Consider the following 17,155-nt stretch of genomic DNA (forward strand, 5'->3'; position numbering starts at 1 on the left):
ATCTACAGAGCCCCGATGCGGACAGCTTTTTCAAGCAAACTTGATTGAAGATTTAAAGTTTGCTCTGCTGTTCCACGCATGCGTGCCTTCCTGCTCCACTAGAGGGCGCATCTCCCCCTTGTGGTCTCCAGTTCAAATTTTTCCGCTGAGCCTAGAAGACGTGTATTTTTAGGCTCTGCCCCAACTGCCTTCTAGCACCGCAATTTTTTCTTATCTTATTGATTTAGTCGCTGTGCGCGTTTTTTATTTATTTCTTTATCTGTTCCTGCTTCATTTTGACCGACCCGGAGGCTTCCGGGTCGCCGCGGCCGCGTGGCTACTTGGGCCTCGGCCAGTTTCGTTTTTCTATGTCCCGGCCTTTGACCGGCTTTAAAAAGTGCACCCGGTGCGAGCGGCTTCTTTCCATCACAGACCCGCATCGCCGGTGCATCCTCTGCCTGGGGGCCGCCCATCCAACCGACTCCTGCCCCCAGTGCGCTACTTTTCAGAACCGGGCCCTTCGTCGAAGAAAAGCCCGCATGGCGGACCTTTTCACCGCTGACCAACCCTCTACCTCGGCCTCGAGGTCGGCCCCGGCCTCGACTCCGGCCTTGACCTCGGCCCCGAATACCTCGGCACCACCTCGAGACTCGACCCCGAAAACCTCGGGACAGCAAAAAGCCTCGGCCCCGGGTAAGTCTCCTCTTCCTTCTTCAGGTTCCGCACCAGCGAAGAAGCCAGCCTCGGGGACACTGGCGACGCATGGTGGAAACCCCATGCTTTCAGCCCCAGCGAAGCCTTCGGGCCGTGCCTCCACCACACGGGAATACTCTGATACGAGGTCGCCCCTGGTGGAGTGCACCGAGGCATCGGACATGCCCTCGATGCTGTCCGTGCCCGTTTTCCAGGACCTGCTCCGGGCGATGATCTCGTCGGAGCTGTCTGCTGCACTTACCCATCTACAACCGGCCCAGACCTCGACCTCGCGTGCGCCGGACCAGCCTGAGCCTCGCGTCGAGCCCCCTCGGGGCAAAGTGCGCTAGCTTCGCCGCATTCCATCCTCCTCGGATTCCTCCCCGAGGCGCCCGAGACGCTCTCCCTCCCCGGACCGCCGCGGGGCGAAGCGTCGCGCTAAAACAACCGAAACCTCAAACCGCCGTACCTCTAAGAAGGCCCGGAGTTCTCCCACACTACGAGGCCGGTCACCGACGCCCCGTACAGGACCGCTGAAGGTGACTGAGTTATCACTCTCCAACCCTCACATCTTCCTAACTCCCCCTCGGACCGGGGCTCCGGTACGAGGTCCCAGGCTTTCGCCGAGGGAGTCTGGGTCGAGGTCACCGATTCGACATCGATCGGTACCCCGCACCCCGGCATCGTCTCAGAGGGGCTCCTCGAGACGACGTAGGTCCTCGACCCCGGAACACTGCCACAGTGTTTCTCCGGTCTCGGAGTGCGGGTCAGAGCATGAACCTCGATACTCGAGGGAAGCCTCCCCGTCCTTCACCGCCCGACGGAGGTCTCGTTCACCGTCCCCACACGGGGCCCCGGGAACGTCTCGCCCCTCCTTCACTCGCTTTGTCCAGGACATGGGCCACGCTCTGGACTTAGACCTCCAGTCCGACTCAAGATACTCTAAAGAGTACCTGGCGGAACTAGATTTACCGTCGCCGCCCAGAGAGTCCCTTCGCTTACCGCCCAATCCAGTACTCCAACAGGCTTTCTTCAGGAATCTGGAGACCCCCTATATGGTAACAGCTGTCCCCTCCAAAATGGAGTCCAAGTACCGTACAGTACCATACCCAGGTTTTGAGCAACCACAGCTCTCCCACCAGTCGCTGTTGGTAGAATCTTCCCTGAAAAAGGCTCACCCCTCCCGGGTCTCAGCGGCAGTCCCCCCAGGGCGAGAGGGTCGGACCCTGGACAAGTTCGGCAGAAGACTGTACCAGAACTCTATGATGGCCTCTAGGGTACAAAGTTACACTTTCACCTTCACGTCCTACTTGAAACATCTCATTGGACTATTGAGAGCCTTTGCGACCGACCTGCCGGCCTCACGCCAAGGAGCCTTTAATCTTCTCCTGGAGGTCTTCTCCAACCTACGCCTCCATTTATTTCACATGGCCTATGATGGCTTCGAACTTTCCTCCAGAGTGGCAGCCTTCGCTATCGCCATGCGCCGCCTAGCCTGGTTACGCCTCGTCGACATGGACCCCAACTTACAGGACCGGTTGGCTAACCTCCCCTGCGTGGGCAAAGAACTGTTTGATGACACTCTCGAGGCAGCTACAAAATGCCTTTCGGAGCACGAACGCTCATTTGCCTCCCTCGTTCTGCAAAAACCAAAACCGCCAGCGTCCAGGACGTTCAGGGCCCCTCCTCGCCGCTACCCTCAAAAGTCTACCCCTGCCTTCTCACGGCCTCCACCCAGACGCCCGCAAGCTCACCATCGGGCTCCGCCCAAGTCCCTGCCACCTGCGACCGCCAAACCATCCCCGTCCTTTTGACGGGATAAGCGGATGGGGGCTGGCCCCCTCCGCCACAGCCCCAGGCCTCCTTCCCATCGGGGGACGCCTCAGAGCCTTCTTCCCGCGCTGGGAACAAGTCACGTCGGACGCATGGGTCCTTGGCGTGATCTCATCAGAATACTTTCTCAACTTTCGGGAAAACCCTCCAGACAATCCTCCAAGGGCGTGCCCTCCCAACCGAACTCAGTTACCCCTCCTTCTCTCAGAAGCTCGAGAACTGCTTCGCCTACGGGCAGTGGAGGTGGTTCCCCCCGACCAACGGGGCAAAGGGTTCTACTCCTGTTACTTCCTGGTACCAAAGAAGACGGGAGACCTGCGCCCAATTCTAGACTTGAGGCAACTCAACAAATTTCTGGTGCGGGAAAAGTTCCGGATGCTTTCCCTACCGATTCTCTACCCTCTCATCGACAAGGGCGATTGGCTCTGCTCCCTCGATCTGAAGGAAGCCTACACACATATTCCAGTGCACCCCGCTCACCGCAAGTACCTGCGCTTCCAGGTGGGGGACCTGCACCTACAATACCGAGTCCTCCCCTTTGGCCTGGCGTCGTCACCCCAAGTCTTCACGAAATGCCTCGTGGTGGTCGCAGCTGCCTTACGCGCGCAGGGCCTCCAGGTATTCCCCTACCTGGACGACTGGCTGATCAAAGCCCCGTCCAGGGAGGGGATTATCTCAGCGACCCGACAGACTATTATTTACCTTCAAGGTCTGGGGTTCGAGGTAAACTTCCTAAATCCCAGCTGCGCCCCTCTCAGTCCTTACAGTTCATCGGGTCCGTGCTGGATACGGTTCGACTCCGCTCCTTCCTTCCCCCTCCACGTCGAGAGGCGTTTGTAAGTCTGAGTCGAAGGATTTCGCTGCTGACCTCGGTATCAGCTCGGCAGATGATGACTCTACTGGGCCACATGGCCTCTACCGTCCACGTCATACCCTTCGCCCGCCTCCACCTGAGGATTCCTCAATGGACCCTGGCCTCCCAATGGCGTCAGGACCGGGACCCAATCGACCGTCCCGTGACAGTGACTCCTTCCTTGCAACGATCGCTCCTCTGGTGGGCCGACTCTTCAAATCTATCCAAAGGTTTACTTTTTCTCGCCCCTCCACACAGCAAGGTACTCACCACGGATTCGTCGGAGTACGCTTGGGGAGCTCACTTGGATGGCCTACGCACTCAGGGGATGTGGTCAACAGAGGACCGCCGCTGTCACATCAACGTGCTGGAGCTTTGGGCCATCTATCTCGCAGCTGTGGCTTTTCAACATCTGCTCCACGACCGGGTGGTTCTCGTCCGAACCGACAATGTACTATGTAAACAAACAAGGGGGGACGGGGTCTCGGGCCCTCTGTCAGGAAGCCCTGCGTCTCTGGAAGTGGGCGATCTCCAACAACATCTTCCTTCGAGCGGTGTACATACAAGGAGAGCGGAACTGCCTGGCAGACAGACTCAGCCGCCTCCTCCAGCCACACGAGTGGTCGCTGCACACTCAAACCTTACGACAGGTGTTCGAGAAGTGGGGGACTCCTCAGATAGATCTGTTCGCCTCCACCCTCAACCACAAACTCCCTCAATTCTGCTCCCGGATGTACTCCCCGGACCGCCTCAAGGCCGATGCCTTCCTCCTAGATTGGGAGGGAAGGTTTCTATACACGTTTCCGCCTTTTCCTCTGATTCTGCGGACGCTGGTCCATCTCAAACCAGTGCGAGCCACTATGATCTTGATTGCTCCTCGGTGGCCACGCCAGCCCTGGTTTTCCCTTCTACTTCAACTCAGTACCAGAGATCCACTGCCTCTGCCTCTGTTTCCCTCTCTGCTATCGCAGAGCCAGGTTTCACTGTTGCATCCAAATCTTCAGTCTCTTCATCTGAATGCTTGGTTTCTCTCCCCCTGACTTCTCCCCCTGTGTCGCAATCAGTCAAGGAAATACTGGAAGCCTCGAGGAAGGCCTCGACTAGAACCTGCTATTCCCAAAAGTGGACCAGATTCTTGTCCTCGCACGACCAGGACCCGGTGTCAGTCCCGGTCCCCTTGGTCCTGGAGTATTTGCTCCATCTTTCTCACTCCGGCCTGAAGACCAACTCCATTCGGGTACATCTTAGTGCAATTGCTGCCTTCCATCAACCCCTGGAAGGAAAAGCCCTTTCACTCCATCCCCTAGTTTCTCGTTTCATGAAAGGTCTTTTGAATGTCCACCCTCCTCTCAAACCTCCCTCGGTGGTTTGGGATCTTAATGTGGTCCTGGCTCAACTCATGAAACCCCCCTTTGAGCCATTAGACAAATGCCATCTGAAATTCCTCACTTGGAAGGTGATCTTCCTGCTCGCACTCACTTCCGCTCGGCGAGTTAGCGAGCTACAGGCGCTGGTGGCGGACCCACCTTTCACGGTATTCCATCATGACAAGGTGGTCCTCCGCACTAACCCTAAGTTTTTGCTTAAAGTGGTGTCTGATTTTCATCTCAACTAGTTCATCGTCTTGCCAGTATTTTTCCCCAAGCCCCACTCTCACCCCGGAGAGACGGCGCTACACACGCTTGACTGTAAGAGAGCGTTGGCCTTTTACCTCCAACGCACTCAGTCTCATCGGACAGTCCCACAATTGTTTTTGTCCTTCGACCCTAATCGGCTGGGTCGCCCAGTTTCCAAGCGCACCTTGTCCAACTGGTTGGCTGCTTGTATTTCTTTTTGCTACGCTCAGACTGGTCTCGCGCTGCATGGTCGAGTAACGGGACATAAAGTCCGAGCGATGGCAGCCTCCGTAGCCTTCCTCCGGTCCACACCCATTGAGGAAATCTGCAAGGCTGCCACGTGGTCTTCGGTTCATACTTTCACCTCCCACTACTGCCTGGATACATTGTCCAGGAGCGATGGCCGGTTCGGCCAATCGGTATTGTGTAATCTATTTGCTTAAATTGCCAACTTCTCTCCACCCCTTTTAAGTTAGCTTGGAGGTCACCCACATGTGAGAATATCATGCCTGCTTGTCCTGGGATAAAGCACAGTTACTTACCGTAACAGGTGTTATCCAGGGACAGCAGGCATATATTCTCACAACCCGCCCGCCTCCCCGAGGTTGGCTTCTTTGCTGGTTAAGGGAACTGGAGACCACGAGGGGGAGATGCGCCCTCTAGTGGAGCAGGAAGGCACGCATGCGTGGAACAGCAGAGCAAACTTTAAATCTTCAATCAAGTTTGCTTGAAAAAGCTGTCCGCATCGGGGCTCCGTAGATGACGTCACCCACATGTGAGAATATATGCCTGCTGTCCCTGGATAACACCTGTTACGGTAAGTAACTGTGCTTTTTGGTGGGGGGCACAGCGGATGCTGCAGATGTGGCTGATCTAGCAGATCTACAGTGTATGGATCAGTGCAGAGCCCCTGATTTGGGGTAGGATCCCACTGTGCACAGATTTTTCAAGCACGCGCATCTTGTAGATTTGATCTCTGAATCTCTTCAGGAATTGAAGCTGCAGTCTGAGCAGCCTGTCACTGTAGAATGTTCTCATGAGTGACCAGAGGCCACACTCTGCCTCTTTTCCTGATCATGCTGACCTAGTTCGGATTCTTGGGGATATTTGGGAGACACCTGAGGGTCCCTTGAAATGTGCTTGTGCCTGCTAAACTGGAACGTACACAGGTGAGGCTGGACTCATTTAGAGCACTGGTCTTTGACCTGGGGGCTGCCGCATGAGCGGACTGCTGGGCAAGATGGATCACTGGTCTGACCCAGCAGCGGCAATTCTTATGTTCTTATGTTGCGGCTTTATCCCTTGGCAGATGTCTTTAACAAGCGCTTTGCCTCCCTGAAGGTGGATTCCTCGGTGGCGCAGGTCACCAAGCGCACTTCTCTCCCCAGTGATGGGGGAGTGGTCCTGAAGGATGTTCAGGACCGACGTGTGGATTTCATCATTAAGCATCTGTTTGATTTGGCGTCCGCTGGCATTAAGGCAGTGTCGGCCTCTTTTGAGTCCTGGGCATGCCATTCCAAGCTCTACCATGATCCTGACACTGTGGTGCTCCGTGATTTGGATTTCCTACTCTCGGCTCACAGGATGCTCTGGATCCGGCAGTGGTCTGGCAATTTGTTTTCTAAAGCAACCTTGAGCCGGTTGCCATTTTAAGGGACAGCTGCTGTTTAGCTAGGGTCTGGATGACCTCATGACCAGTGTGGAGGATTACAGGCCCAAGTTGTTGCCTGTGAATAGATCCTGCCCTTCCAGGGGTTTGAGATGTCCCTTCAGGTGTTCTTGTCCATACTCAGGCCCTTCTGCTGGCCAGCGGTCCTCCTTGTCTGCCAGACTGTGCTTCAGCAGTTCTCGATGCCAACCTTCCACAGAGAGTCATCTAGTGGTCTGGTGGCTCCTGCAAAGAAGTAATTCTGATGCCAGGCTGGTGTCTCCCCTCCCCCTGGTGGAATGGCAGGCCATTACCTCTGACTGCTGGATCTTGGAGGTTCTTGGAGATGGCTACAAACTGGAGTTTCTCTGTTCTCTGACTGAGTATTTCCTGATGGGCTGCCCGAGAAGGCAGCTTGGGTGCAGGTCACAGTCCACAGATTACTTGATATTGTGGTGATATAGCCCATTCCAGAGCAAGACTTGGGCTCTGGGACATACTCGATATACTTCATCATTCCAAAGAAAGGTTCCAAAGATTGAAGACCAATTCTGGACCTCAAGGCAGTCAATGTGGTGCTGAAAATGCCCTGCTACCGCATGGAGACAGTGTGCTTAGTGATAGGTTTGGTGGCGCCCGGGAGTTCTTAGCCTCCCTGGATCTGACTGAGGCATATCTCCACATTCCCATTTTTCCAGACCACAGGAAGTATCTGAGGTTCCACGTCTTGGGGCAACATTTCCAGTTTGCGGTGATACTCTTTGGGTTGGCGACGGCACCTAGGACATTTACCAAAGTGATAGTGGTGGTGGCGTTGGCAGCCTGTCTTCACACCCTGGGTGTCCTGGTTCACCTGTATCTGGGCGACTGGTTGATCAGAGCTCTCTTTGAGTCTGAGGGGCATCAGACTATTCATCAGGTAATACAGTTGCTGCAGTACCTGGGTTCAGGAAGTCACCTTGAGCTGACACAGGATTTGGAATACCTGGGAGTTTGATTTCACATGGGACAGAGCAAAATGTTCCTGCCTGTGCCCCATCAGGAGAAGCTCCAACAGGTTATAAGGGACCTTCTGGCCACTCCAGTCCTGTTGGCATGGCAGTAACTCTAGGTTCTGGGGACCATGGTGGCAATGATTGATGTGATCCCTTGGGTAAGAGCCCATCTGTGTCCACTGCAGGATGCTCTGCTTTCATGCTGAAGTTCACAGCAGGACCCATTGCTTACATCTCTGCTCTGATCGAATGTGGCATGGAACAGTCTTGCCTGGTAGTTGCGACCTCTCTCGCTCTCGAAGGCCCCCTCCGGATCTCGAATTGGGTGATTCTGTCTTCGGATGTGAGTATTAAAGGCTGGGGAACAGTGTATATGACCGTCTCTGTTCAGGGGGCCGGTGGGCTCCCTTAGAGCGCAAATAGTCAATCAATTGCCTGGCGCTTTGGGCCACAGTGCCCAAGATGTTCTCAAAGGTGATAGTAGTGATGGCAACCTTTCTTTGCTAACGAGGAATCCATGTTCATCCCTTCCTTGGCAACTGACTGATTTGGGCCTCGTCCTTCCAGGGTAGTCGGTCCACAGTGGCACGAGTAGTTCAACTCCTACAGTCCTTGGGCTGGGTAATCAATTTCAACAAGAGAATGCTGTTTGACACCAGTCGGGAAAGAATATTTCTTTCAGTGCAGGCAAGAGAAGTTGCATCTAGAGGCCTGGTCGCTACTTCAGGTTCCCTGGCCCCAAGCATGGGATTATGTCCAGCTGTTGGGCTCGATTACAGCGGTGATGGAGTTTGTGCCATTGGTGCGGGTTCATAAGTGCTTCCTTCAGTAGTCTCTTCTCAGCTGTTGGATTACAGTGTTCGCCTACAGTGGATCACCGAAGCCAAGAGGAGCATGAGGTGGCTTTCCAATACCAAGTTATCCAAGTGGGTTCCGTTCCTAGTCCAGTGCTGGGAAGTGGTGATCACGGACGCCAGTCTCTCCAGTTCACTACCTCTCACATCTAGATTGAGGAGTCTGGTCTCTGGTAGAGGTTGAGTACCCCATCAGTCTCTTGGAACTCAGAGCAATTTGTTTGGTCGTGAAACAGTTTGCTCCTTTTCTGGAGCGGTCCCCTGTCAGGATATTCTCAAACAGTGCCATGTCTGTGGCTTAAGTCAACAAACAAAGGGCAACTTGCAGCCAGCGTCTGGCATATGAGGCTGTCCTGCTCATGGCCTGGTTGGAGAAACAACTTCTCTGCCTGTCAGCGGCTATCATTGCAGGCTCATGCAATTGGATTTTCTATGTCGCAATGACCTAGATTCGGGAGAATGCAAGCTGTTGAAGGTGAATGCCTTCAGCTGATTGTGCATTGTTGGGATCATCCACCTATCAACTTGATGATGACCAGGCTCAGTGCCAAAGTGAGGGAGCCTGGCAGTCTGGGTCTAGATGCCCTTCTCTTGCCCTGGCCTACTGACGTACTCCTGTATGTGTTTCCACCGTGACCAATGGTGGGCCACATCTTCAGGACAGTGGTTTCTCAGTCTGGTCCACTCTTCCTAGTTTCTCTGGATTGACCTCAAAGGCCCTGGTGTGCAGATCTGATCTGGCTGCTGGATGGGCAGCCACTGCCCCTTCCCCGAGTTTGGGTATTGCTTCTTCAGGGGCCAGTGTTGGAGAATCCAACCCTCTTTGGTCTTACGGCCTGAACCTTGAGAGGGCAAAGTTGTAGCATAAGGGCTATGATAATGCCATAGTCATGAGGCTCTTACAGGCCAGGAAGTGCTCAACTTCGGGTGCATATTGCCAGGATCTGGCGAAACTTTGAGGCATGGTGTGCTGAGAGGGCAGTGTCTCCCTTTTCTGCCTTGTTAGCTCTCGTTTTGGCATTTCTCCAAGGTGGTCTGGATAAGGGTTTAGTGCCAGGTTCCCTAAAAGTACAGGTGGCAGTGTTAGCTTGCTTCTGAGGTTGGGTGCAAAATTCATTTATAGTAGCATACCCAGATGTGGGCAAGTTTTTGAGAGGGTTGGGCTGGCTTCAGCCATCTCTATCAAATTTGTCCTGAGTGGAACTTCGATTTGGTGATTCAGGCATTACAATGACCACCCTTTGAGCCGTTGCGGTGGTAATCTCTCAAAGATTTAGCATTAAAGATGGTCTTCTTGGTAGTGATATCTTCAGCTCGGTGGGTTTCAGAGCTTCAGGCATTGTCGTGTTAGGACCCTTTTCTGCGCTTTACTGATGCAGGTGTGTCTCTAAATAATAATAATAAACTTTATTCTTATATACCGCCCTACCACAAAGGCAATTCCGTCTCTTCTTCCAAAGATGGAGTTGGCATTTCAACTTAATCAATTGGTGGAGCTTCTCTCCTTTTGGAAAGAAGATTGTGGTGCCCAGTTTGAGAGCCTGCATCTCATGTATATGCGTTTAGCTCTTGTCAGATATTTGTTTGTTCTTTACTCAGCCTCAAAACCTATGATTGCGAGGTAGTTGAAAAAGGCTATTGGTTCGGCATATTTGCTGTCAGAGAAGCAGCTTCCAACCCAGTTGTGGGCCCATTCCACTAGGCAGGTGGCAACGTCATGGGCTGAACCGGATATTTGCAAGGTGGCCACATGCTCATCTATTCATTCCTGTGTCAGACATTACTGGGTGAATGTCAGGGCATGTTCAGACACTCGGTTTGGAGTGGAGGTGTTACAGGTGTCAGCACCAGTGGTCCTTCCTTGATAGGATCTGCTTTTGGATCTGTTGATAGGATCTGCTTTTGGATAGGATCTGTTCTTCGGGGCTGGAGTGCCATTAGCATTTACATTCATTACTTGTCTGCTTCTGAGTGGACAGAGTCCATCTCCATTTTTAAAAAAAAGAGAGAAAAAGGAGCGATTGGGAGCTGTCAGTGTGGCAGAGTCAGCAAGAACACGGGTGGCAGCGAGTCTCTTCCTAGGCTCACTCTGCTTGTTGATGAACATACTGTAATGCAGGATTATGGTCAGGTAGGACCTATATGAGGCACCTCTTCTTTGTGAGTTATATCTCCACTTGCTGGTCGATGGACAAGACATTCACACTGGTCTGGAATAGTATAATGGACTAATGGAAAGAAAATGATGAGTTAAGACCTATTTTCTCCTTCACAAATAGTTTCTTAGAATTCTGTGAAATAGACTCAGCTCCAGACATTAATCATTTAATTCTGTAACCTTAGGACTTAAATATAAGTTCTATGTGCATGCTAAGATTATAGAATAATAGGACTTATGCATGTTCAAGTAAGATTCATGCATGTAAATGCTTGGCACCTGCTCAGTGGTGTTCTTTAATAAATTGCATAGTGTGTAAATGCAAGGGGGCGTGAATAGGGGGAGGCGCAGAGTTATGGCAAACATTTCTGCACATAGGTTTTAGAATATTTGTATTTACACGCTAACGCAGTGGTCGCCAACCCTGTCCTGGATGATCACCAGGCCAATCGGGTTTTCAAGCTAGCCCTAATGAATATGCATGAGAGCGATTTACATATAATGGAAGTGACAGGCATGCAAATCTGCTCCATGCATATTCATTACGGCAAGCCTGAAATCCGATTGGCCTGGTGGTCCTCCAGGACAGGGTTGGGGACCACTGTACTAAAGTTCTGTATTTAGGCATAAAAATTTATGCCTGCTATTGACATGACATAAGTGAGCATAGCTAAATGTTAAATGTGTAAATGCCAGCTTATGGTAGCATTCTATAATGGAATCTGGACACCTCTGCATCTTGGTGTCTAAATTTTGGTGTACTTTATAGAATTGACGCTTAATGTGCCACCACCAGACAAAAAGTAGTTCCACATCAGCACAAGGAAGCATGGGTTCCTCACTCACTAATGTAGAACACTATTGAAAAAAGTCATGGAAAGATGTATGTTCATCCTGTTAAGAAATACGTGCTTTAACCTTTTCCTATCATGTGTCCCGGATGATGGGACATTCCAAAAATGTTGTTGCCATCGTGGATAAACAGTCTGTATGGACTAATAAAGAGCCAGGAACACAAAATATTTGAATTTACAGACTTATGACTTATTTACATTATGTTTACAATAGCCGTAAATGATAACAATAATTACGATTGGAACCAGGGTAATGTAAAATTTATTACGATAGGAAAAGGTTAACAAATATATTTATTTTAAAAACTTATCTCCCGCCTAATACCTAAGATCGCTGTTTTTGTTGTAGAAACCTAGCACTGCAGTGGAGTATATAGCTGCACACCTTTCCAAGATCCATGGACTGGACTGGCACCCAGACAATGAATACATCTTGGCTACATCTAGCCAGGACAATTCAGTGAAGGTAAGGCAGTATGCCTGAGATTCTCCCAGAACAGTGAACTTTGAAGGGAGTAAACCCTGAAGTTTGGAATTTTCTCCCAGACACCCTACAACTGGAATGGAAATCCTCTCGTATGAGGAAAGACTAAAAAAGTTAGGGCTCTTCAGCTTGGAAAAGAGATGGCTGAGGGGGAGATATGATTGAAGTCTACAAAATCCTGAGTGGAGTTGAATAGGTACAGGTGGATTGATTTTTCACTCAGTCCAAAATTACAAAGACTAGGGGGCACTCGAAGTTACAGGGAAATACTTTTAAAACCAATAGGAGGAAATATTTTATCACTCAGAGAATAGTTAAGCTATGGAATGCATTACCAGAGGTTATGATAAGAGAGGATAGCGTAGCTGGTTTTAAGAAAGGTTTGGACAATTCCCTGGAGGAAAAGTCCATAGTCTGTTATTGAGAGACACGGGGGAAGCCACTGCTTGCCCTGGATCGGTAGCATGGAATGCTGCTACTCTTTGGGTTTTGCCAGGTACTAGTGACCTGGATTTGCCACCATGAGAACGGGCTACTGGGCTTGATGGGATCATTGGTCTGACCCAGTAAGGCTATTCTTATGTTATCTTTTCAGTTTAGGAGAAAACTAAAAACTTGGCTGTTCTCTCAGTGGTTGAAGTTAGTCTGAATGTTACTTCCTAGCAAGGAAATTAAAAATGGAGTTATGATATGAATTTTATGGAATAGGTGGAGAAGGTGCTAGGATAGTCGAGTTTAATTTATGTAATGGTTATTTTGCATGGAAATTTTTATATTGTTCATTTTAATTTGTAGATCACTTCAAATGTGTATAAATGCATGTTTAAATTAAATAAGGGTCCATTGGAGCAGAACTTTGATATATCTGCCCCAGTGTTCCTGTACTCTTTAGATCTCATTGATCTCATTACTTTTGTTTCTGAACCCTTCTTGTACTACAGTCATTTTATTTTCCTTCTATTTCTAATGCCTTCCTCTTTTTGTATTTATTCTTTAGTTTTGGGATTATCGCCAATCTCGAAAATACTTGAATATTCTGCCCTGTCAGGTTCCAGTGTGGAAGGCCAGGTACACTGTAAGTATAAAGTTCAAAGTATCTTCCTGTAGTCCCCATATAGCTTGTTGTTCACTGAAAAATTTAACTGTGTAAATATTTTTAGAGTGTATAGGAAGATACATATATATTTTGAATACATATTGAGAAGTGGAGGGGCATAATTAAAAAAAAAACGTCTAAGTTCCATTTTGGCTTAAGGTCTTAAACGTTGAAAGTAGAAGCAGGGAAAATGTCCATTATCAAAAAAAACATCCAAAAGGAGGTTTTTTTGATAATGGCCTGCCTCTACTTTCAGCTGTTTAAACGCCCAGACAACCACTACGTCTAAACTTATACCATATAATCAACCTACAAAAAGCCTAAGTTCCAAACACCCAAAACAAGGGCTTTTAGGTGGGTTATTCCATGTCAAGTGATCAAGGGCTCCCTGCATGACCATCACGGATTTTGATAAGACTTTATGCACAAAGTCCCACATGTATCAAACGAACTTTGGTAAAGTTTTAGTTTCGCCTGTGGAATATTCGTGGAGATATAGCCATTTGTTTGACCCCATACTGCAATGACATACAGTACGACAGTGACATTCTGACAACTTTGAGACACAATATCTCACGAGCTATGTTTCCAAAAAAACTGAAACTTAGCTACCCTGCACAACTTTTGGAGCTCTATTCAGTGCTACCAATAATAATTTTTGTCGAGCACTGAGTGAATGGCTGAATTACAGTAAACTTGGCCGAAAAAATTAGTGCTCCAAAAAAAGTCAAAGTTTGACATTACTTAGCTCCCACAATAATTGAGTAATAAATGCGAAATTTGGCGCATAATGTCTCAGTACAACGTTGTTTTCAAAAGTACAATTTCAACCTCCAAGCTCTTTCCATTAGTTTACAAATTAAGTGTAAAGTTGCTAATTTGTGTAAAAAGGCCCAAAATAGGGTATTTTCAGCCTGCTTTTACAGAAAAATACCTTTCAGAAACTCTTTCAAATCAGTCTCATTAGAAAGAGCATATTTCAAACCCCCTAGAAAAGTGGGCTTCATTTTTCAACGCAGGTTAACAATGCCCGAAAAAGGGAGACAAAGTTGGGAGATGTCACCATGGCAACGGCCTACGTTTCAACTTACAATTATGTCACTTTTCACACTGTTTTTCCCTGTTTATTTTTACTCAAGCTTTGGGTACAATTATAGTGTTCTTAATTAATGATTATTCCTAACTAGAAATTGAGGTGATAATTTTGTTGCATGCAGATCACAAATTACAACTTGTTTTCTTTTTCAGATCCACATTATTATTAATTCAGTTTAAAATGGATACCAACGAATCGATGCCAACAAAGTGGACTTCACTTCGGCTTGGGAACCATATAAAATACCCAATTTAGGCTTGGGAACCTAGGATAAGACACTCTAATCATTGGCTTTGGAACCAGAAAGATACCAACAAAAGGCTTTGGAACCTTGACAAAGAAACCAAATGCGAGGCTTGGGAACCTGGACGAAGTGGCCCACCCCTTGCTGGTATTGCACAGCTATCTGGCGTGACCCCTATGGCGATGGGGTTGCCAGTTCAAACTCTTGAACTGGTAGTGACAATGTCACCATGGACCAACGCAATAGAGTAGTAGTAATACTACGTCAATACAAAACTGTAACTTTAAAAATGACAGAACTATGTTGAAATAGAGGTTGTTGCCGTGGCAATGTCTCCCAACTTTGTCCCCCTTTTTCAGCCATTGTTAACCTGCGTTGAAAAATGAAGTCCACTTTTCTAGGGGGTTTGAAATATGCTCTTTCTAATGAGACTGATTTGAAACAGTTTCTAAAAGGTATTTTTCTGTAAAAGCAGGCTGAAAATACCCTATTTTTGGCCTTTTTACACAAATTAGCAACTTTACACTTAATTTGTAAACTAATGGAAAGAGCTTGGAGGTTGAAATTGTACTTTTGAAAACAACGTTGTACTGAGACATTATGCGCCAAATTTCGCATTTATTAATCAATTATTGTGGGAGCTAAGTAATGTCAAACTTTGACTTTTTTTGGAGCACTAATTTTTTCGGCCAAGTTTACTGTAATTCAGCCATTCACTCAGTGCTCGACAAAAATTATTATTGGTAGCACTGAATAGAGCTCCAAAAGTTGTGCAGGGTAGCTAAGTTTCAGTTTTTTTGGAAACATAGCTCGTGAGATATTGTGTCTCAAAGTTGTCAGAATGTCATCGTCGTAATGTATTTCATTGCGGTATGGGGTCAAACAAATGGCTATATCTCCACAAATATTCCACAGGCGAAACTAAAACTTTACCAAAGTTCGTTTGAGACATGGTGGACTCTGCATATGAAGTTTCATCAAAATCCGTGATGGTCATGCAGGGCACTTTCCAAGAATCTGATCACTTGACATGGAATGACCAGGCCAGGAGCCAGTCCTTCACCTAAAAGCTGGATTCTATAACCGGTGTCTGTCAAAAACAACACCGGTTACAGAATCCCCCCCTACAACGATCTGGCCAGGAGGGAGCCCAAGCCCTTCTGGCCCGGTGACACTCCCTAATCCCCACCCCCCACTAAAATATGGGCAGGAGGGACCCCAGGCCCTCCGACCCGGGCCCCCCCCCGCTGACACCACGAACCTCCCATCACCCCCTCCCCGTACCTTAAAAATAGTTGGTCAGACGGACGGGTGCAAAGCCCGTCTGTCCGACAGGCCAGCCATCTCTGGAATGGCTGGCCTTAGGGCCTGATTGGCCCAGGCGGCTCAAACCCCGCCCACAGGTGGGGCTGGAAGCACCTGGGCCAACCGGAATCGGCCCAGTTGTCTTAAGTCCCTCCTGTGGGCGGAGCCTTAGGCATATGGACCCAACCAGCCCATGTGCCTAAGGCTACCCCTGCCCAAGTAATGCTCCTGACCCCATACCCATAATAATAGTACTAACTTTAATGCAATTTCTTCTATTCATTTTTCATATACACACAAAATAACCTTATTAATAACGCAATGGTAACCACAAAATTAAAAAAACACAAAGCACACCGTACGCAGAGAAAATGTTAATTATCATTTATACTCGTTTGTATTTTTTTCAGAGGTCAAGCAGATGACTTTAAAATATGCAATGTCACCTCAGTAACAACTATAAAAAAAATAGACTAATATAGTGCAAAATATAGACTGCAGATATAAATTCTCAAAACTACACATTTCAATCACTAAATTGAAAATAAAATCATTTTCCTATGTTTGGTGATTTCATGAGTCTCTGGTTGCACTTCCTTCTGACTGTGCATCCAATATTTTTCTGCCTCCTGCACGCTTCCTCTCCTCCGGACTTCATTCCCTTCCCCAACCAATATCTCTCTATCACTCCATGAGTCCAACTTTTCTTCCTCTCTCCTCCACCCCCATTGGCAACATGTCTCCCTCTCTCTCACTGTCCATCTGTCTTTCTCTCATTCCCTCCCTTGCTGCAAAGGGAGTAGGGCAAGAAAGAGAAAGACCCATGATGCATCTCTCCCACCTCCTCTACTGCCACATCCAACATTTCTCCCTCTTATCCCCCGGATAATGTGCCGCATTTTTCACCACTTCCCACCAGCCCCATGCCCATTTCTCCTTCTATCACCCCTCTCTAACACATCTCTCCCTCCATCTTTATGTTCAACATTCCTCCCCCTTACAGCCCCTTCAATTTGTCCCTCTGCCCCACCCAACACCATATCCAACATTTCTCTCTTTCATCCTTCTCTCTTCCCCATACATCTCTACCTTGATCCTCTCTCTCTGCCCAACAGTTTTCTTCTGTCTTCCTTTCCCTATGTGCACCATCTCGTTCTCTCTCACTCACATACTCATGCCCAACAATTCTCCCAAGTTAGTGCTTCCTTCCTCCATCCCTTCTGTGTCCCGAGTTCTTGCCCCCCCTCCCTGCCTTCCAACCTTTGTCCCAAATTCCCCCCAAATTCCCCCCTTCCACGATCATGTCCACTCTCTCCCTTACTTGCTACAACGTGCTCGCTCCCTTCAGAGCCATCCAGCTTGTCTGCTCCTTCCTGCCTTCAGCTGCACAGGGATGCGTTCCAGGCAGCAGCTCTTACACACTGCATGTGGATGACTCACATCAGCT

The 17,155-nt window shown here is 48.8% G+C and overlaps 1 protein-coding gene across 5 annotated transcripts in view; it reads left to right on the forward strand.

The window, feature by feature from the left end:
- Window positions 1-17,155, forward strand: part of WDR59 (WD repeat domain 59) — a 256,257-nt gene that overhangs the window by 57,905 nt on the left and 181,197 nt on the right. For all 5 annotated transcript variants that reach the window (XM_033943868.1, XM_033943869.1, XM_033943871.1 and 2 more), the window contains exons 8-9: window positions 11,833-11,949; window positions 12,965-13,042. In XM_033943868.1, the coding sequence (XP_033799759.1) occupies window positions 11,833-11,949; window positions 12,965-13,042 (195 nt within the window). The remainder of the gene's footprint in view (window positions 1-11,832; window positions 11,950-12,964; window positions 13,043-17,155) is intronic.

Source organism: Geotrypetes seraphini, chromosome 4, assembly GCF_902459505.1.
Source record: "Geotrypetes seraphini chromosome 4, aGeoSer1.1, whole genome shotgun sequence".
NCBI classification, from domain to species: Eukaryota; Metazoa; Chordata; class Amphibia; order Gymnophiona; family Dermophiidae; genus Geotrypetes; species Geotrypetes seraphini.